The sequence below is a fragment of the Talpa europaea genome (assembly GCF_964194135.1).
Source record: "Talpa europaea genome assembly, chromosome: 12".
Taxonomy (NCBI): Eukaryota; Metazoa; Chordata; class Mammalia; order Eulipotyphla; family Talpidae; genus Talpa; species Talpa europaea.
The window spans coordinates 88,698,049-88,719,451 of record NC_140079.1 but is presented as its reverse complement, the minus strand read 5'-3'; the positions used below and the strand labels follow the sequence as shown (position 1 = coordinate 88,719,451).

At 45.8% G+C, this 21,403-nt stretch overlaps 1 protein-coding gene across 1 annotated transcript; it reads left to right on the top strand.

The window, feature by feature from the left end:
• Positions 1-8,761: 8,761 nt before the first annotated feature.
• On the top strand, positions 8,762-16,978 carry AQP8 (aquaporin 8; the record flags this gene model as incomplete). Its single annotated transcript, XM_084250213.1, has 6 exons — positions 8,762-8,773; positions 8,912-9,165; positions 11,964-12,090; positions 12,568-12,782; positions 14,575-14,709; positions 16,930-16,978. The coding sequence occupies 6 exons, from the start codon at positions 8,762-8,764 to the stop codon at positions 16,976-16,978; spliced, it is 792 nt and encodes a 263-aa protein (XP_084106339.1).
• Between the last annotated feature and the right edge of the window lie 4,425 nt (positions 16,979-21,403).

Genomic DNA, 21,403 nt, shown 5'->3' with positions numbered 1-21,403 from the left:
TTGAGGTACAGAATGAGACAAAGATTGACTTTATTTGTTTTTTAAATAAGGCTAGTCAGTTTCCCTAATATTATTTAGGCATCTTTAACCCATGATGTTGACTTCCAAAATAACTTTCCATGCATATATTTGGATCTAAAGTACTCATAAAAAACTACCAGCTTTCAAATGAACTGACTGTTTTGATTTTAGAAAAATATTTATTCTCAGTCCTAAATGTAGAATTCCTTAAAAAATAAGATATGCCTTATCTTCAACTGAAAGATTTTTTTTTTACCTGATAGCAATATGTATATCAAAGATAAAATTCTTATTTTATCAGGTTGACTAACCTATCAAGATTGATAGGAATGTTTGTATTTCCCTTGAGCAGAAGGATAAACTTATTTAAAATTGAGAAATGTAGCTATACTATTGCTGTATGTTTTTACTTTATCTGCATATGTGTGTAATAGTGATTATAGAAATAAAATAGTTTGCGAAGTTGGCAAACTCAAGAGTTAAAAAGCAAACAGAAAAAGGATTGTAAAATGACATTTCACTGAGTTTGAAGAGTACAGAGGAATAAAGCACTGACTTTGGACTCAGTCTTGGTTGAATTCCAGCTCCACTGTCCACAGGCACAGGCTTCCCCTCTGTGCCTCTCAGTTCCTTCATCTGTAAAATGGAGATAATAATTATAACAGCTGCCTCACAATCTTTGGGGGAGGACCAAAGGAAGTGAGGGAAACTATTATCCACTGTGCCGGGGTTAGTCATTGACATCCTGGCTTTCTTGCACCTGTTTACCCCGCTCCATCTCACATTGAACCTCCACCTGGTTTCAGTATGCTTCTTTAACAAGCCAGGTCCTGGCTGTATAGTACATTTGCTGAGCCTTTGACCTGTTGCTTTGTTCCTGTCTACCTCTACCCCATTATGCCTGGGGTCAGGCATTGATTTCCATTCTTGCCCCAGCCCAGGAAGCCCTGGCCCAACCGTGGGTGGGACCATGTAGTCCCAAACATATATAAAGGTGGGGTGCTGAACAATTGGAGGGAGGGTGTCAGCCCTACCCAAATTGTGTCTAAAATCCAACAGTGGATGTTTCATTGTTGGGGAGAACATGGAGCAACAAAGTTTTGTATGTAGCAAATGGGAAGGTACAACCACTTTTGAAAAGAGTTTGGTGCTTTCTTAAAAGTTAAATGCACACTTACCACCCCACTCTTAGCTATTTACTCAAGAGAAATGAAGTATATGTCATAACTGAGACACATACAAAAATGTTCCCAATAATGTTATTGGTAACATCAAAATACTAGAAAATATCCATCCATGGGGGGATAGAATAAACAAGTTGTGGTATATTACATGAAATACTACACAGAAAACAGATGAACTTTACACATGCAACAAAGTGAATGCATCTGATTTTCTCACTGAAAGAAGCCAGATAAAAAAGAGCACATACTATATAATTCCATTTATGTGAAATTCTAGAAAATTCCAAATATAGTGGCAGTAAACAGAGTAGTTAGATTGCCTGAGAATAGGAGGAAAACCTTTGGGGATGATACATATATTGGTGGTGTTAGTTTCAAGGGTGTGTTTGTAGGTCAAATGTATTAATTGTACACATTCAATATGTGTGATTAATTGTCTCCCAGTCATTCCTCAGAAGAGTTATTTAAGAAATCATTAAAAAAAAAACCAAGAGTCTCTCCAAACAAATTTCTGGTTTCTGTTTTTACATAGTTCACCTTTCGTAGAGATATTTTACCTACTGAAAGCGTAAACTCTGAAGTCAACAAGTTGATCTTGATCCTAGCCTAATTTGACCTTAAGGAAGTCAGTTTCTTCATCGCAGAACGGAACTTGCCTCACAAAATGGTCTTGAAAAGTCCTAGGGTCATGTTTGTTCAACATTCAGCATGAGGGCATGAGGCCTGGGAAGGGTCTTGCTAACGTTGACCTTTATGTTATCCATGACAGTTTCAGTTACTGCAATGAAAAGGGGCAGAATAAAGGTTTTTGACTTCTAAAGGCAATTTCTAAATGTGCATATATTTATATTTTATGGTGATAAAATGTTTCAATTGACAATACAGAGACTGAATTCAGGGTTCTCTTCTTGGGCACCATAAATTCCTGGAAAAATGTCCTCTTAACATTATGCCTGGAAGTTAACTTCATCAAAAAAGACTGTTCTTATTTTTAATTTTTAACTGAAGTATAACTAAATGCAGAAAAATACACAAAGCATAACAGCTGGATGCATTTTTCACAAAGTGAACTCACCTATGTAGCCAGCAGCCAGATCAAGAAATAGGAGCAGAAGCAACTGGAAGTCTCCACGTGCCCCGCCCCAAAGCAAATAGCATGTTCAACTTTGTTTATTTTTGAACTTTATATTGCACAGTACGTGCTCTGTTGTGTTTGTGTTCTTTCTCTTTGTGAGGTTCACCCAATTGCTAGCCAGTGCATGTTATTTACAGTTTTCAAAAATGCTTTCTCATTCACCCCTTTAAAAATATTATGTTTTTGTTGGAACTTGAAGGAGGAGTAAGATTTCACCAGAATTAGGGAGCAATTTCAGTAAAAGAGACTGTTCAAAGGCTTGGGGGTGAGTAAGACTATGGGATGTTGAGGACACTGAGGGTAGTTGATATTATCAACAAAACAAAAAGGCAACTTACTGAATGGGAGAAGATATTTGCAATTCATATATCAGATATATCCAAAAATATCAAGAACTCTTACAACTCATAACAAAAAGACAGGCAATTAATTAAAAATGGGCAGAGGATCTGAATAGACATTTTTCCCAAGGTTAACATACAGATGGCCAAGGAACACATAAAAAGATGTTCAATATCTCAACTTGTCAGAAATGCAGATCAAAACCACAGTGAGATATCACCTCACATCTGTCACAATGACTGTCATCAAAAACACAAGAAATAACAATGTTGGTGAGAATGTGGAGAAATGGAACCCTCGGGTACTATTGGTATATAATGATCTGACATTTGCACATTTGCACATCTGACATTTAATCCACACAAGGTGAATTGGCACAGCTCAATTAAAAACAGTATGGACCATCCTCAAAAAAATAAAAAAATAGGATTACCTTATCATCTAGCAATTTCACTTGTGGGTGTGTAATCGACAGAAACTAAAACACTAATTCAAACAGACATAGGTACTCCTATGTTCATTGTTCATTGTAAAATTATCCACAATAGCCAAGATATAGAAACCACCTACATGTCCATCAGTAGATGTATAGATAAAAAAGGTGTAGACAGACTTTTATGGCTTAATGATGGGGATATAGTCTTAGCAATGCATTATTAGGCAACTTTGTCCTTGTGTGAACATCATAGAGCATAATTACACAAACCTGGATGGCTCACCCTACTACATAACTAGGCTATATGGCCAATCCCATTGGGACCACTGACATACGATTGTATACACACACACAGACAGACACACATACACACTCTGGTAAAACCATGGGATGTTCAGGACATTGAAAGTAGACATTATCAGCAGTCAAAAAGAATGAGATCTTGCTGTGGATAGCAACGTGGATGGATGGACCTTGAGTGTTTCCACTTAGACGTGGAATCTACAAACAAAATAAAACAAATTCATAGATACAGAGAATAGATTGGTGGCTACCAGAGAGGCGAGGGTGCATTGAGGGGGACTCTGGGGGGGGGGTGTGGCACAATGGTGAAGGGATCAAGCGGTACAAATTTCTAGTGATAAAATAAGTCTTGAGGATGTCAAGGATAATATGAGGTCCGTGGGCAGTAGGATTGAATTGTAAATTTGAAATGTTGCTAAGAATAGGTAGATATACACTTACTGTGATCATTTTTGTGTTATATGCAAATGTCAGATCATTATATACCTGAAACTAATATAATGTTGTATGTCTCTTCAGTGAAAAAAAAAAAAAAGTAGACATTCATTTTGTGAATGAGGAGCCTCATGGACTCCTTCCTCAATCCAGTGACTTTCTGACTGTGAAGCATTCTGAAATAGCCAACATGTCTGATGACTGGTTACCATGACTCATCAGAAATATAAACTTAAACTTGACACTGTAGGGGAGAAAATGTGGTGCTGGTGGTGCCTGTGAGGAAGAAATGTGCTCAGGTTCAATGAGACAGGCAATTTGAGCAGCCAGGAAGGTGGAAACTAGACTCTTTCCAAGAACGAAGTTGCTCTGAGCCCCAAGAGATCACACATAGCCAACAACTGCAGAGCAACTCAGATAGAAATAAAGCCACAGTTTCAGAAGAGAGTGAGAGGTTCCTCTTTAAGTTCTGTGATTTTCCACAGGCACAAATCTCAGCTCAGCCTGAATGCTCAAGCATCTACGTTACACGTAGTGGCCACTTTCGAGAAGGAATGGTTAAACCAAACGCCCCCTGTCTCTGAAATATCAGCAGGAAGTGCACTCTACTGTAAGTGACAGATAGCCAGCTCCCAGTGCCTGACACAGGAGGACATATACTGTTTGTCTCGGAGGCTCCCCAGCTTTCTTGATTTGTGTGTTCCTGAGCCAAAGGGAGTTCCCAACAGTTCTGTTTATTAAGTAGTTAGGTCTGAAAGATTTAGTATTTATATTCTAATAACTCTATAGCCAATTGGGGAAAATAAAAGCACATATATTGAAAGGCAAAAATATTTTATTTATATTTTCACTTCATAAATAACTGTAACAAAATAACTCCATTTGATTCAGTTCTTCAGGAACTTTCATCCTTCACTGTGACATGAAATGTGTTTACCCTTGGGCCTCTGTACAATTTCTCAGACCTTGGAATCAGGTTGTATGCTGCCTCATTTCCTCTTCCACAAGGATATTCAGGGGTTTTTTTTTTCCTGAAGATCCACTGCTTTTGGAGCTACTGAGTCCAACCTGGCTGTAGCCCTCGAGGGGCACATCTGGAGAAGTGGCAGCTAGTTGGAGGATGGGCACCTGGTTGAGATTTCAGTGAGGGGTACAAGTTGGCCAAGAGAGCAGAAAACTGCAAACAGAGACCAGCAGGGGATGGGCTCATGTGACAAATTGTTTGGGGTCACGTGATGGCAGAACTCAGGGGTAGGCCGCGTAGCCTGTGCTGCTGGTTATGGGAGTTTGGTTTCACCCTCCATAAGAGGGGCTGGACATTTTGCCAGGAGAGGATATGATGAGATCCAGGGCTTGGAGTCAACTACCATGTGGCAGAAATTGCTTATGTTCCCTAAATGTCTTTTTCTTTCCTCTGGGCACATGGCAAGACTATGTTTCCCAAGCTCTGGGATGATTGTTAGCCAATCAAATATGGATGAGGCTGGTAGTTGCCAATTCTAGGTCTAGTTCAAGAAACCTCCTGTACAATCTTTCACATTCTCTCTTTCCCCATGGACTGGCTCGTGGAAAAAATCTGAGATCCTAGGTTGTGGAGCTCCAAGATAGAAGTAGCTTGGCTCCCCAGCCACCACAGTGAGGGGCCTGCTGTGGACTATGCTGTGAATTGCAAGTCAATGTGTTTCATGTTCAGCCACTGGAATGGGGGTTTGCTATACCAGTCAGGCTGCTCCGGCCCATCCAGACCCTCATCAGAGCTGCTGTTTATTGGATACCTGCTGTGAACCAGGCACAGTGCTAGGTGTGTTGGTTCATTTAATCCACACAAGTCTCTGCCATGAGCACCATTGCTAACCCATTTTTATAGGAGAATAAACTGAGGCAGAAAGAGCAGACACCAACAAAGGCAGTGAAATCTGATAGCCTGATTCCCAAACCTGGATCAGGTGCCAACTGGACCCTGTCAATATGACAGGAAAGGATTAAAATTGGGTGAGGCAAGAAGACCAGATAAGGAGTTATTAGAGAAATTCCAGCTGGAAGTTCTTGCTGGTGACATGGGGAAAATAATAGATGATCATAAATGTTAATTGAGAGAATGGCTGTGAAGTGCAGGGCCATGAATACTTGATATTTTTTTTTAAAGATTTTATTCATTCATTCATTCATTCATTCATTCATTCATTCATTTATTTATACTATTTATTTATACAAACACTGGGTACAGTCAGAAGTGCGGGAGGGTGAGAGAATTCACCAGAGCCAGAGCGGAGAGAGAACAGGCAGACTGACGAAGTACACTGCTGAGGGGAGCAGAGGGCGGCAGGAGAGGTCTGCGCGCCATGTGGGACCCTCGCCTGGTGGCTGGGGATCGAACCGGTGCTGGAGAGGCTGTGGGCAGTTTCGCAACCCAGCGCTCAACCGCTGCACCACCAGGGAGGCCCTATTTTTTTTCAAGAGATAAAGCGAGACCTGATGAAGGCCTAGGTGAAAACAACAGAGAAATATTCTGGAAGCAGCGTGTGGCAGGACTTGGGCAAAGAATGAGGGAGAAGGGGAAGTGGAGGGTTGGATGACTGTCTCACATGGCATGTTCAAGGACACAGGAGGAGGACATGAGAACACTGAGCACGATGTGCTGTGGGATGGAGGCGGGAGAGAACAGGTCTGGAGATAATCAGTGAGCAAGCAGACCCCGAACCTCCTGAGATGTGCAGCTGTCCGTCGGAGGGGCGCTCTGGCCTCTCGATGAAGAGAGCTGCCAGCAGACTGTCAAACCCACGTCTGGATGTGGCCGCTTCTGTCCTGATGCAGATACTTTTATCTGCACAAGCTTGGACAAGTTCTTTGATATCTTTGTGCCTCATTTTTATCATCTGCAAATGGGGATAAGGAGCATTTGGACGTCTCCCAAAGGCTTGTTGTGAATATATGCAGAGTGCTTAGCACAAGAGTTAGCTGCGTAGCGAGTAATCAATGCATGGTAGAAATTATTTATTTTATTTTATTATTTTTATTTTTTAATAGAGGCATGTTTTATTTATTTGTTTGTTTGTTTTGTTTATACAAGCACTGGGTACAGTCAGAAGCGCGGGAGGGTGAGAGGATTCACCAGAGCCAGAGCGGGGAGCAGAGCAGGCAGAAGGACCGAGGTACACTGCTGAGGGGAGCAGCGGGCGGCAGGAGAGGTCTGCGCGCCATGTGGGACCCTCCTCCGGTGTGGCCGGGGAGCAGCCGGGGATCGAACCGGCGCCGCAGAGGCCACGGGCAGCTTTGCAACCCAGCGCTCAACCGCTGTGCCCCCGGGGAGGCCCTGCATTTATCCCAGACTTTAAGCTACTATATCTATAAATGCTCACATAATAATTTTGAGTACAGAACAGAATCTTTGCCTGTCGTGTTCACCGCCTTATTTCCAGCCAGCATTCGGAACTGTTCCTGGCTTACAGGAAAGCCTGCCTTCCTTGCTCCATCCTTCTCTACCCCCTCTCGTTCCTTCTAGACTTTTATCCATTCATCCGTCTCTGTGCATTTGCTGATCGTTTCATCCCTCCTCCATCCATCCATCCACGCAGCCATCCACCCATCCATGCAGCCATCTTAGAAATGCAGTAGAATATAGTGGTTTAACGCACAAGTTTCTTTTCCAGTAGTGAAAAAGGACACATAACATTTACCATGTTAACCATCTTTAAGTGCACAGTTCCAATGGCGTCAGCACCATCCGTCTCCAGAACTGTGTCATCTTCCTGAGTTGAACCTCTGTACCATGGCATATGAACCCCCATTCTCCCCTCTTCCCCGCCTTCCTGCTACTTTTTTTGTCTCTATGAATTTGACGTCTCTAGGTACTGGAAATAAGTGGAATCATACAGTATTTGTCCTTTTGTAACCAAGTCTACCTGTTTTGCAATCACAAAAGCTGTGTGATGCTGGGAAACTTAACCCTTTCTGAATTCTGCTTCCTCGTCTATAAAATGGTGGTAATAATAGAGCCTACCTCACAGCGTTGCTGTAGGGTCTAAATGAGCTAATAGTATAAGGTCCTTAGCCCAGTGTCTGGCACCTAGAAAGTGCAGCAATATGTCTAAATGAGTAGAGCCTGGCATTGCACTTATGTGTCTCTTACTGTCGTAGCACTTTATTATACGAGCTCCTTTAAGCTTCAGGAGGGACCGAGGTGGTTGGTACAATCATCATCTACTCTTGACAGTGGAGAAATCCATGGGACTGGGAGGTGCAGAGAGGGCGAGGGACCTGCTCAAGGTCACACTGCTAGCCCAGTGTTGGGGTTGATATTCAGGCTTTGTGTTTCCAAAGTCCATGGTCCTTATCAGCATGCCACGTTGCCTCTGCGCCTATCTGTGGTCGGTCTTCCTGTGTACAAAGTCCTCGTCAGGCTAGCCGGGGGATGAGGGCAGGGGCGGTGGTCTGGATGCCAGACTGTGTCTGTGGGAATCTGTGGAAAAATCACTGAAGATGAGCTTACTGTTACTTCCCATGAGCAGTCCCAACCTGCTCTGGGGTGGGGCCCTGGGGTGCTGGTCTCCTTTGGACATTGATGGTGGCCATGAGTGAGTAGGGGGCCTGGCTGTGCATCTTCTGCTGGGGAGGCCAGGAGTGCTCCCCAGGGATGCAGCCCAGCCAGTGCCTTTTCCACTAGTTGGCAGAAAGCTCAGCCATCCTTGACTACCCCCGCTGCCCTGCCCAGTTGAGATAAAAAAAAAATTGTTTCCTTTTCTGGGCCTCAGGGCCACCTCCCACCAGGCTTTATTGCTTTCTCAGCACCCTCAGTGAGCCTCTGCCGCCCTTTAAAAGCCCTGGCCGGGAGATAAGAGCGTCTGGGGAGCAGATGTGGGTTCCCAGCCAGCACAGGCAGAGCAAATTCCCTGCCCCTCAGCCGTGATGTCCGGCCAGGTGAGCACCCTTGCTGCCTCCCCAACTCCAGCCTGGCATCCAGAGAGTGCTGAGAATTAATTCAGGGTTGAAGGGGAGGCCAGACAATTCTTTCTGGGCTCCTCTACTCATATCCATCTCCTCTTCCTCCCACTGCAGGCAGCTGTTTCTGTGAGCGACCCTGAGCTTGGCGGTGGCAAGGGGCAGGAGACCAGAGTGAGGAGCAGCTGGTGTGGGTCCTGGTACGAGCAGTTTGTGCAGCCCTGTGTGGTGGAACTTCTGGGCTCTGCCCTCTTCATCTTCATCGGGTGCCTGTCGGTCATTGAGAATGGGGCGGACACGGGGCTGTTGCAGCCGGCCCTCGCCCACGGGCTGGCCCTGGGCCTCCTCATCGCCACGCTGGGCAACATCAGGTGAGACCGGCCCCAGCATCCTGTTACCTGGGCAGCTGCTTACCTGGGCAGCCTGGGTGGGGTGCAGAGCTGTGGGGAGGGACCCCAAGGGTCTATACTCAGGATTCCAGCAGCACTGTGGGCTGGGAAACGCACCAGCCAGCTTCAAATCCTAGCTCTGCAGCCCTGAGCTCTGTGGCTTTGGGTAAGTCACTATTTAAACTCAAATATCCCCACCGATAAAGTGGTAACAATGGAATATCTTTAGAAAGATTTTTCTCAAGCCAAAGCATGTCTAATGCTACGCACATCTAGGCAATGCTCTAAGCAAGCACTGCACAGGTTAGTAACTCGTTTAATTCTGCAACAACCCCACAGGGAGATGATAGTATTATTATTATTATTATCCTCATTTTCTAGCTGTGTCAGAGAAAGGCTATATAACCTCTCCATGGTTAGAAAGTGTCAGTGCTAGGGTGGTCAGGTTCCAGGGTCCAAACCCAGAGTCTCCTGGGAGGCATGAGAATGAATTGATATAAAGCGCTCAATCCATGGGAAGTGGTCAGTCCCTCTGGGTGGCTGGGCCAGAGCAGATACTTCAGGTGAGGCTTTACTCCAGCCTAAGGGGTTCTGGGAAAGCAGAGGTGCAGGGAAAGCCCTGGGGGGTATTCCCACCTGGGTACATTCATACCTGCAGTGGTCCTAGACTGTCAAGAGGTGGCCAGATATGCAGGGGTGCCTGCCTGGATGACCTAGGATGTGTTGGATCTGTAGTTAATCTCAAAAGTAAATCTGAACACTCAATTCATTTAAAAACTTAAAATATTATTTTCATTTGAAATTAATATACTGTTCCCTAGAAAACTAGTATGAAAGAGAACTCAAACATATCTCTTTAAATGTTCAATGGAGGCTGCAGGTGGCATCAAAAATGCAGTGTTCTGTTGGGGTGGACTGCCTTTGAATGCAGTCCTTGTCACTTCCCAGCTGGGTATGCAGGGCAAGAAACTGAGCTTCTCTGTGCAGTTAAATGTGGACATCTGATATTTATTGAGTACTAGTATGTAGTATGACATATGTACATGTATTACCAATGGGCATAGCAGGTGCTGGTCCGGGGGACTTCTTGGCTCTGGGGCTTGGCTGGTTGAGAATTATGGTTAAGAACCTCTTAAAACATTCCTGTAAATTAGAGATCATTGAGGCACAAAGAAGTTAGGTAACTTGAAGAAGGTTACACAGTTCTTCGGTGGCAGAGCTGGGGTTTGAAGCAGGCCAGCTGGCTAGAGAGACCACCCTTCTCCATTGCAAGTATATTGCCCATCTGTAATACAAACTTCTTATTCGGTCATCTGCTTTTAAACAAATATTTATTCATCACCTGCTATGTGCCAGGCACTGACTTTGAATGCATCTAATCTAAGGAATATAAAACAGCCAGCACCACATCTGGCACATAGTAGGTTTTTAATAAATACTGATTGGGTGAACAATGAATGAATCAACGAAGAACATGTCTTGATTTTCTGTTGTTAGTGAGTGTGTAGTCTTGGGAACATGTCTGGTGCTCTGGATAGTCCAGCCCCTCCTGGCTGTGTCACTCTCGGAGTGATGTGGTGGAGGGCGGGACTGATGGGTAGAGAGGGCTTTAACTCCACAGCCTCCTGGGGGCCGCCCGCCTGCACTTCATCTCTAGAGCGTAGGCTGAGCTTGATCATGGATCCAAATGAAGGCCAAGTAGGTCTGGTTGCTCCGCTCACCACCTATTGAGCCGGAGCCTCAGCTGGTGCTTCTAAATCATGCAGGAAACTCCCAAGAGTCTGAGCTAGGCCAGGCCCCATCGGGGCAGCTGGTCCTCAGATGTCAGCATGTTGGACACAATCCTTTTGTCCATCCTGCTCAGTGCACTGTTTCCATTGGGGAGCGAGCAGACTCATTGGTGGGATCATAACACTGGGGAGAAGTACTTTGGGTTTTGTGTGCTCTGCAGGGGCTTGGGGTCACTTTCCCCTTGGAGAAGATATCCATCTGTGCAGCAAGTGGATCCACCTCTAAGGATAGCACCTCAATCCTAGTGGGACCAGATGGGATGCCAATGCGGGTAGCAGGCACTGGTGGGGAGGGCTCTGGGGCCTGGGCTGGTTGAGCATTGTGGTTAAGAGGTTCTGTACCCAAGACCAAAGGGGTGGGGGGAACTGGCCAACTTTGACCCTTTGACCCTAGGTTCGACTTTCCTTTCATATCCCAAACCCCACATTTCAATCCAATCATGAAACTGTAACTACACGGCTGATTCTCAATCCCATGTCTAACGTGTACCCCTAATCTGAATTTTGTACTCAACATGAATCAGGGTTTTCACTGGTTAACCAGTTAACCAGTTCAGTTTCATTGGTTAACCCGGGAACACTCATCTGGGTCTTGTTACCTCTAAGTGGAGCAGGACACCTTTTATTGGGCTACAAATTTGGAGCGCTGGGTCTTATTCTAACCTGTGGTCACACCTCTGAAGGCTGGAGGGAGTTTGGAGGGAGTTTAGAGGGAGTCTGGATGGAGTTGAGGGCTGGCCTCCTACCACATCTTTCTTCCGAGTCCTCCAGAGAGAGGGCAGGAGGGGACTGCTCCCCCTCTCAGCTCCCCACATCCCTCTCCCCGCCACCTGGCCCCTTGGGGACATAGTTTCATACTGTTTCCTACTTGGAGTGGGCCCTTGGCTGACCTGACACCGCAAGTCCCTCTGGGGGTGGGGTGGGACACACTCCCTTGGTGACAGCCTGGACCTTGGCCTCATGACTTCCTTCTACCTTTTTGGGAGACAGTGGTGGACACTTTAACCCTGCGGTGTCCCTGGCGGCCACGCTGATCGGAGGCCTCAACCTGGTGCTGCTTCTCCCGTACTGTATCTCCCAGCTGTGCGGGGGGATGATTGGGGCCGTCTTGGCCAAGGTGGGTGCTCCCCCAGGGGACTGGGCAAGTGGCTTTGGCTTTGGGGCTGTTGGATGGGGGTTGGGGAGTGAAGACTGTCTAGATATTTTCCAGATTCCTCCAGTGGGATTGGGTGGGTCCTTTCTACTGGGGTGGGGAGTGCAGAAACCTCTCATGGCACAGTGACCTAGCCATGTGCTCACCTGCTCAGATTTACTAGCAAAGTTTGTAAAAGTAAGATATTATATTCAGGCCCAGAACACCTGGTGCCACTGCTGGGTTTGCCCCCTTTCACAGATGGGCAAAGTGAGGCTCAAAGAAGTCTGCTAGCTCATCTCGAGTCACCCAGTACCTGGATGGGGAACCAGGTATATCTGACTGCGCTGGATAGAATGCTTTGTGCACACTAACATTTGGGGGCATGCCTTTTGAGTCCCTCTCCCCCAGTTCTCAACTGTCTCCACCTCCACTGTGAGGCTGAGTGGCTTCTCTTTGCAGGCAGTGAGTCCTGAAGAGAGGTACTGGAATGCGTCTGGAGGGGCCTTCGCGACAGTCCAAGAGCCAGAGCAGGTGGCGGGAGCAGTGGTGGCAGAGCTCGTCATGACCACAATCCTGGCCCTGTCTGTATGCATGGGCGCCGTCAACGAGAGGACACAGGGCCCTTTGGCCCCATTTGCTATTGGCTTCTCTGTCACAGCAGATATACTGGCAGGGTGAGTGCCCCTGGGGGATGGGACTACGTACCCAGGCCTAGGCCAATCTCTGAAGATCAAACCTGCAGAACTTACCTGAGAGTCACAAACTCAGTTGCCACTAGGGGTTACAAAAGTAATGCAAAGGGGGGACATGGCTAACATACAACAGGGAGAGGTGGAGACTGTGGTATCTAAAGGGATGTCATTATTCACTTATGATAAATTATTGCTGGGTGGGAATATTGGCAATCTCTTGGGGTGACACTTTTAATTTCACTCCAGGAAAGTCAGGAAACTTGACTTTCATGTGAAAATTTTCAAATTTCATCGTGTCAACAAACATTTCTGCAGCCTGTGTTTGTCCAGTCAGTGGGCAGCCAGGGTTTAACTTCAGACTTAAAAAGAGCTGCCATACCCATTGTCTTTTTTTTTTTTTTTAAAGATTTATTTATTTATGCATATAAGAACTGGGGTACAGGCCAGAGGTGTGGGGGATGAGAGGATTTGCCGAGACAGAGCGGGGAACAGAAAAGGCAGACTGACTGAAATACACTGCTGAGGGGAGCAGCAGTCGAGTCAGAAGAGGTCTGCTGTGCCATGTGGGTAGCTCCCTGGTGGGCTGGGGATCGAACTCATACTGTTGTAGCTGCAGATTGCTTCATAGGTTGTGTCTTAACCCCTTGTGCCTCCAGGGAGGGCCCCCCATTATCTTTTTGATAGCGAGTATCTCAGGATGTTTGGGAAGGGATTAAAGAGATAAAGTTGGGCCAGGGATTATTTCTCCCATTTTACACAGGAGGAAACTGAAGCTCAGAGAGGACACTGTGACTTATTTAAGGGCATTGGGCAGTGGCACATTAAGTGACAGATCTGGCACAAATGCCTTAGTCTCTCCTTACAGGGGCTGGGGAGGCCCTTCAAATGTCCAATTCCTTCCTTTCTCTTGGACACAGAACCAAGTCTAGTCTTTTCACTGCTCTCCTTTCCGACTCTGTCATCCTTTGGGAGGTAGAGTCTGGGGATATGGGGATATGCATAAAGCTGTGGCAATGCTTTGCTGTCCCTAGTGGCACTGGCTTCACTTACAATACTGACAGCCTTTTGGCTTTGGCTATTGGGTTGCCAAAGGCTACTGGGAAGGGTGAGGTTGCAGGCCCCCAACTTGGGTGGATGGACAGGATACGGACACCAGAAAGAGAGAGGTGCTCCTGGGAATCCTCTCCTTACAGAGATCCTGGGCCTCATACTTGTGGGGCAGCCAGGCCTCAACTGGGTCAGGTAGCTTGAAGTTAACACTTGCATGTGAATTTCATGTGAGCCAAGGGCTCTGCAATGCATTTTCTCATTCACTCTTGATGATAACCTGAGATATAGGTGCTTTTGCTCCAACTGAGAGGTTAGACAAAGGGGCCACAGTAGAAATAGTTGGCCCGGGTTCTGAATCTAGACCAGCTTGCCTCCAAAGTTCCTGAAGTGGACAACTGCTTGACTCCGCTTTAGCAATGTTGGAGAGGACTAGATCCATCTTCTCTTCCTTCCATCTCTGAATGGACACCTTTGCTGGGCCTTCTTCTAGAAGGGTGTATGGGAGTGGCAGATCTTGTATATCCGGGGGAGTCAAGCCTTTCAGTTCTTAGTGCTAATAGTGCTCTTACCTGTGTCTTCTTTGGTGTCCCTCCTCCCTAACCCTATGACAGGGTAACTTATAGATGGTTTCTAGGTGGATCCCTAGGCCTAGTTGGGGAAACAAGCATGAGGTGAGCTGAGTCTGGCTGGGACCCAGGTGACTGGTATGTCTGGGTGTTTGCAGAGGTGCTGTGTCTGGAGGCTGCATGAATCCTGCCCGGGCCTTTGGACCTGCTGTGGTGGCCAACTACTGGACCTATCAATGGATCTACTGGCTGGGCCCGTTCCTGGGCAGCTTGGTTGTGGGGCTGCTCATCAGGTAGGTGTGTGACAGGTCACTGGGGGGTAGCTAGAGGGCTAGGATTGCACATGGGTTTGGAGAAGGGAAAGAGGAGACTTCTTTAGAGACAAAGATTATGACTGTAGGACTCTTGGTTGTCAGTGGCTGAAATTCATCTCAACACAGCTTCCACCATAAAGGGGGTTCATTGGCTCACATGATTAAAAAGTTTACAGGCAGCAGGACCTTCAGGTAAGTGCTCATACCATGACTTGAGGGCGTCGGTTTTCTCAGCTCTGCTAGCCTCACACTTAGACAGGCTCTTCTCTCCAGTGGAGGTGAAGGTGCTCACCAGGCAGGCCCTCTAGGCCTCTATCCTCACAGCTTAACGACTCCAGAGAGAGAACCACTCCTGCAGAAGTCCTGGGTCTGATGTTCAACAGCTTTGGGCTGACCCAGGTTGGGTGATGCCAACCTCTGAATCAGCCCCTGCAGTCATGGCACTGCACTGCACTTACATACTGGCACTTTTAGGGACTGTGTCTGGAGCATGAGCCTCGTCCTGGAGTTGGGGTGAGGTCAATCTTACCTAAACAAGAATAGGGCATGAGTAGTTTTCCACATGGGTTTTGTACAACTCTGGGGGGGTGGTGGTGGTGTCCTGTCCACATAGCAAACCAGGTGAGAGGTGCCCCCAAGAGCAGGGGTGCCAGGAGACACTATTCACATAAAAGATGTGAACAGTACTCCCTGGATAAGGCAAAGGAGAAGTTAATATTACCAGAAAGATAATGCTGCTTGTCTGTTTCTCCTGGGGTTCTCTTTTGTGGGCCTCATGGATCCGTAGGGGCCTGTTCTTTTGGCTCCAGATTGTGCAGGGATTGTGTCTGCATCCGGTCACATGGGTGGTCCCTGCTGTCTGGGAGAGGACACGCACTGGGCTGGGCTGAGCTGGACCTCTTGCACCACTGCCCAGCTGCAGTCTTACTTAGCCTAGGGCATAGCGACAGTATCACTCATAATTCCTCTGCTGCTTTCAGAATGGCAGAGATGAGTGCCTTTAGGAAAAGGATGGGAAACCAAATAGAAAAGGGAAGAGTCTCTTCCTTTCTCCAAGGGAATGGGGCTATTGAGACTGAAGAGCAGGAAAGCAGCTTCCTGGAGAATTCTGGGTCTGGAGCCATTTGATGAAGGGCTGGGTCTCTCTCCAGAGGCTCAGAGATCTTGCTGGGCCATCTACTCCCCACACCATACCCCCCCCCCCAACTTATTTATTTTTATTGAGCTTACATCATTGGCTTACATATTGGCTTGCATCATTTTATGTGTTTAAAGGTATAGTATCTTCCCCTTTAAGTACTGTTACTATACCACCCCCACCCCCAGACCTCCCACGGTCCATCCCCATAGTGCTTCGTACTCCCTCTCCACTTATATCACCCCTCCCTCTAGCCCTCTGGTTGCCTCAGTTTTGTAGTCAGCTTCCTAGGGTTTCTTTGGCTTTCTTGGACCCTTTGTTTGGTTTTTCTATATTCCACATATAAGTGACACCATTTGATATTTGTCTTTCTCCTTTGATTTATTTTGTTTCATACAATCCCCTCCAGTTCCATCCATGTTGCCACAAGTGGCAAATTTATCTTTTTTGGATATCTGAGTAATATTCCATCTTGTTGTGTGGAATACACACACACGATACACACACACAAACACACAAGATGGAATACTACTCAGATATCCAAAAAGATAAACTTGCCACTTGTGGCAACATGGATGGAACTGGAGGGGATTGTGTGAAACAAAATACACACACACACACACACACATATGTGCCACATTTTCCTAACCCATTCATCTGTATGTGGGTACTTAGGTTATTTCCACTGTTTGGCTGTTGTAAATAGTGCTGCAGTGAACACAGGAGTGAATGGTTGCCTTCCGATTGGTGTCTTTGTATTCATCAGATAGATACCTAGGAGTGGACTTTCTGGGTTGTATGGCAGGTCCACTTTTAATATTTTCAGAAATCTCCATACTGTTTTCTACATGGGCCGAACCAGTCTCCATTCCCACAAACAGTGTGGAAAGGTTTATTTTTCTCCACATCCTCTCCAGCGCTTGCTATTTCTGGTCTTTTGGATGTGGGTTATGGTGGTTTTGATTCGCATTTCCCTAAAAATAAGTGATGATGAGCACTCTTTCATGTGCCTGTTGGCCATCTGCGTGTCTTTTTGTGAAGTTGGACCATCTGTTTTGTAGGTTCTTCATTGGAGATGCCAAAACCCGTCTGATCCTAAAGGGGCATTGAGCTCAGGTGGAATTCCTGCTGCCAGGTGCCCCCTGCGGACCCCCTGGACTCTAGACAAGGCAGCTTTCGTGTTTCCTGCCAGAGCAGAGGCCAGAGGAGTGATTGGATGATTCCTCTGACCTGGGCCTGGCTTCTCAGATAGAGGGACTCTTACTAAGTCATGTGGATGCTCGCCTGACACCTCAGCCTGTGGACATGTTGTTCAGCACTGCCCAGAGGCAGAAACAGCACAACCGAAGAAATTTTCCTGACAGGGAAGCTCTGAGGAGCAGAAGAGCAGTTGGAAGAGGAGGCTGCACATCACTTCAGGCCTCCCACACTTACTTTCTTTCTCGGGTTCCCTGACCCCTGTTACACTAGGGCCTTCTGCGAGCAATTTCTTTACCCCTTGAGCTGTCAGTTCAGTTTTGTAATAAATAGTGCAGTATTTCCTCTGTATGCATTAGCTTGCTTTTTCATTTCAGAAATGGTGATAGCTGGGAAAAAGCAAAAGTCTGAGTTGGTCTTTTCTGTGCAGAGTCTAGTGAAGCCTCAGGCCCAGATCAGAGTCTGGGGCTGTGGGAGGTACTTAGAATGGAGGACAGCCCAGAGCCTGTCTCCTGACCAGCTAGACCCGTCCAGAGCTCTGTCTGGAACTCAGATTCCACAGTCCAATTTCAACTCTAGGTCAATTCCAGATCACAGACCTCAGATATCGTAAAGTCCAGCACAGAGTCCACTGGCCTAGTGCCTCTTACTAGCTGGGCATGGGCCAGCCCAAGCCCCAGGAGGATAGATAATTGGACTATAACCATACAGTGATTTAGTGGTAGTGCTTAAATATAACCCAGGATTTGGGACAGGCTACCATCCTTTGTGCTGCAACAGGTTTAAACACATTGGTCTAAACACTTGGGGAACAAGTACTGATTCATTTGCCAGAATTGGCTGGAGTCCTTACTGCCACGTTGTTGCGAAGCCTAGTTTCACACTCTTGCATCTCTTCTTTGCCAGACTGTCCAAGGACTCAGAGCTTAAGCAAACTGAAAGGGAAGTATGCCCATTTTCTACTCATATCCCAGCTTTTTGCTTTGTGCCTTCCGCCGCTGCCATTCCCCTCTCTGCCACATGGTGCCGCAGTTGGGCGTGGCCCATAGAGATGGTGTGTGCTGTCCTTAGGTCACATTTAACTAGGCCAATGTGTTTTCTTGAAAGGGGGGTCCTTTTCTGACAATTCCACAACTTCCACACCAAGCACACTGACCTGCTCCATGGACTTTATGCTTGTGTATCCAAGTGATCCTCAGGCTGAGTCTTTTCAGGTCTCCTGCTCTTCATCCCTTTCTCATCAGAGCCTTACTGTCATGGGGGTTTAGGCATTCACTTTTCTTGACATCCAAAGCTTCTACCCCCATCCCCCCACCGCCACATCCCAGGACCCATCCTAAAGATTGGAGACATGACTGGCTATGTTCTTTTTAGTGCTTGAAACACAAAACATTCATTCTTCCCCCTTAAAGTATTACTGCCTTAACTGGTTTATAGGAATAGAAAATTTGGTGCCCTTAGATATTGAAAGTCTCTCCTCTTATTTCCAGACCTGAGTGAGCTAAAGATCTAAATTTTTGTAAAGGAATGGGAGGACACGTAACCTTGTAGAACGCTAATATAACATCACATGTAAATGCTGTCTTTATCCCTCCAGAAAGGTCATGGCCACTTATTCAAGGAATATATAGAAAACTTACAGGCTCAGATTATGACTAATTACAACTGTTACAGACTCTGCCATTGGCTTCAACTGGCTTATAAAGTCCAAGTGACACTTTGTCTGGAGTCTACCTCATGTGTAGGGGAAAAGGCTCTTCCTATAGTTCCTGGGAGTACAGTTGGAAATACATCTCTGGCAAGTGGCACAATCTCTACATTGACCTCATGACCCAAGTCATGCGGGGAAGTTGAAGAGACTTGTTCACCATAAAGGCTGTGGGTGAGTGCTTTGCCCAGAATACATGCAGTGTGTGCAGCTAAGGCTAATTCTACCCCAGAATGAGAGCCAGCCATTATTGGAGACAATGGCAGTGACAACTGTCAGAGGACAGATGCACAGGAATAGCTGTGGACTCATGAAAGATCTCTGCTAGCTGTGGGGACAGTGGTGAACTGGAATGAGACAGATTCTTTGGCTGCTAGGATCTGTTTTTATTACCTCTTGGATAAGTTCCCTTTTCCTTTAATAGAAGACATACTTCAAATTATGGCAAAAGCCAATGGGAGTCATTTATTTTAGACATTTATTTCACATACACGTTTTCAAGAAGACATCTAAGTGAACATTAGTACAAAACGATGAACAGACATACATTTATACTTGAAATGCATTCCCACAGAGGCAGAGGCTGACAGCTGCACAAGGACACAGACACACTCCTTGCATTTGGGGCTTTCCCAGCTCCCTCATAGTTCAGTCTTATCTGTCATTAGGCACCAGACCTCACAAAATATGCTTCGTTCACTGCAGTCACTTGCTGAGTGCTACTCCAGGCCCCAGCTGCCTTCCTTGGGGGCTGCCTGCTGCTGCACACCAGTCATCTGTCCTTTGTCCTTCCTGAGCAAGCCTCTGGACTGCTTGCAGCATCCTTCTTCCTAAAGGATGACATGGATTCAGTCTGGCCTGCAGGCTGCATGCAGTATTGAGCCGGGCTGGGTAGCTTGATCTATCATGTCTTCTTCTGCTACCACTCATTCCATAGCCTCACCTAACATAAGAGTGGAGAAGTCTTGCAATCATGTTCAACTTCCCTTCAAATAAAGAACTAAGGTCCAGAGAGAGGCTATGGTTTGCCAGACATTTTTCAGGAAGTGGCAGTGACAAGAACTTGCCCCTGTTGGCTTCTGGTCTAAATGCTTATTCCACCACGGTAGGCTGCCCTGAGCAGTATATGTGTAAAGTTTTCCTCTTTAAAAAACTAAGCTTTCCTTCCATGAGTAATTATGTTGTATGTGTAATATAATCACTGGTAAGAACTGGAGGTATCTGTGGAAGTAACAAAGCAAGCCTAGGTAGGAAACACAAGCCAGTTTCCAAAGTGCCATGGTTAAGGTGTCAGAAAATAAAATGTCCATTTGTTTATACCACTTTAAAAAAATAAGATTTAGGAAAATTTTCACAGAAATTAAACAGGATTAAATAAATATAGGCTTAAGGTAGTTGGTTGAGGTGGGCTGTAACTTTTGTTGCACTTTCCAACAGCCAGAACAAAGAGAGAGAGAGGAATAGTAAGTTATGAAAATCAGCCTAAGATACTTTTTTATTTTGTGTAGGCTAAGCGCTTTCCCTGTTACTAAGATCTAGACAAAAAAATCCTTTTGTATGAATTTTCATAAAGGCAATACTATGTTATATGAAAGACACATTATTCATTTCGACTTTCTGCTTCAGCTGAGAAAAGATAAAGTCCTAGTAGCATTGGTCAAAACGGTGGGTAAGACCTTCTATTTCTTCTGAATAGAGACAAAGTTCATTAATTTAATACATATCCTGACAGCTCACTTACAATTAGGAATAGTTAGAGAAACCCAATTTCCACCTCAGCTTAATCTCAGACACAACCAGCTTGTTCCATTGGAGATGGAATGGTCTGAACCTTTCCTGCCATTGGGGAAGTCAGAGCGCCTCAGAATATGATTCTAGGCAATGCAGAAAAATTCTTGTAAGTGAAGGTGATTTTTCATTGTCCCTTGTGATTGGCATGAACATAACTGGCAGGACCTTCTATGCAATACATCCTCCACTGTCCACTGCACTTGCGTCCCATGGGTACAGGCACCACGCCCCCTTTCATGTTCATCTCCCTCACCGTGCCTAGACATGGCCTTGCACACAATGGTGCTTAATAAATATTTATAAATAATCTACTTTCCTGAATCATGCTTCAATATAATTATCAATCCTGTGTACATATTACTAAGCAGTGACCTCTATTAATGTTCATCTTCCCTAGAGTTGGAATTCCAGAATCTACATAACATGAGCACACACCCACTGGCACTACACACATCTTAGTGTGGTAGGCACACTACCAACATGAAACCGCACTTACCATTAGAAGTCCATAGTTCAGACAACACAGAGGAAACCCACCTACTGGATGTGGACAATCATAACATTTGCAACAAATGTAAATCAGAAACATTTATCCCTGTTTACCTGAGTCACCTGCCTTCCCACAGGCCACACCCTATTCTGACACTGCAGTTGATTTCTTTCTACATTGTCTAACCCTCCTTGATACTCTGCTGAACAAGTTTCAAAAGATTCAAACATACTCAAGAAAAAAAAAAAAAAAACAAAACAAACTCCAGATGTCCTCAAACAAGAGAGCAGCAAAGGAGAGAGAAGCTCAAAATAAACCACAGTTTCAGTTCTGGGTTTCTCCCTCCCCA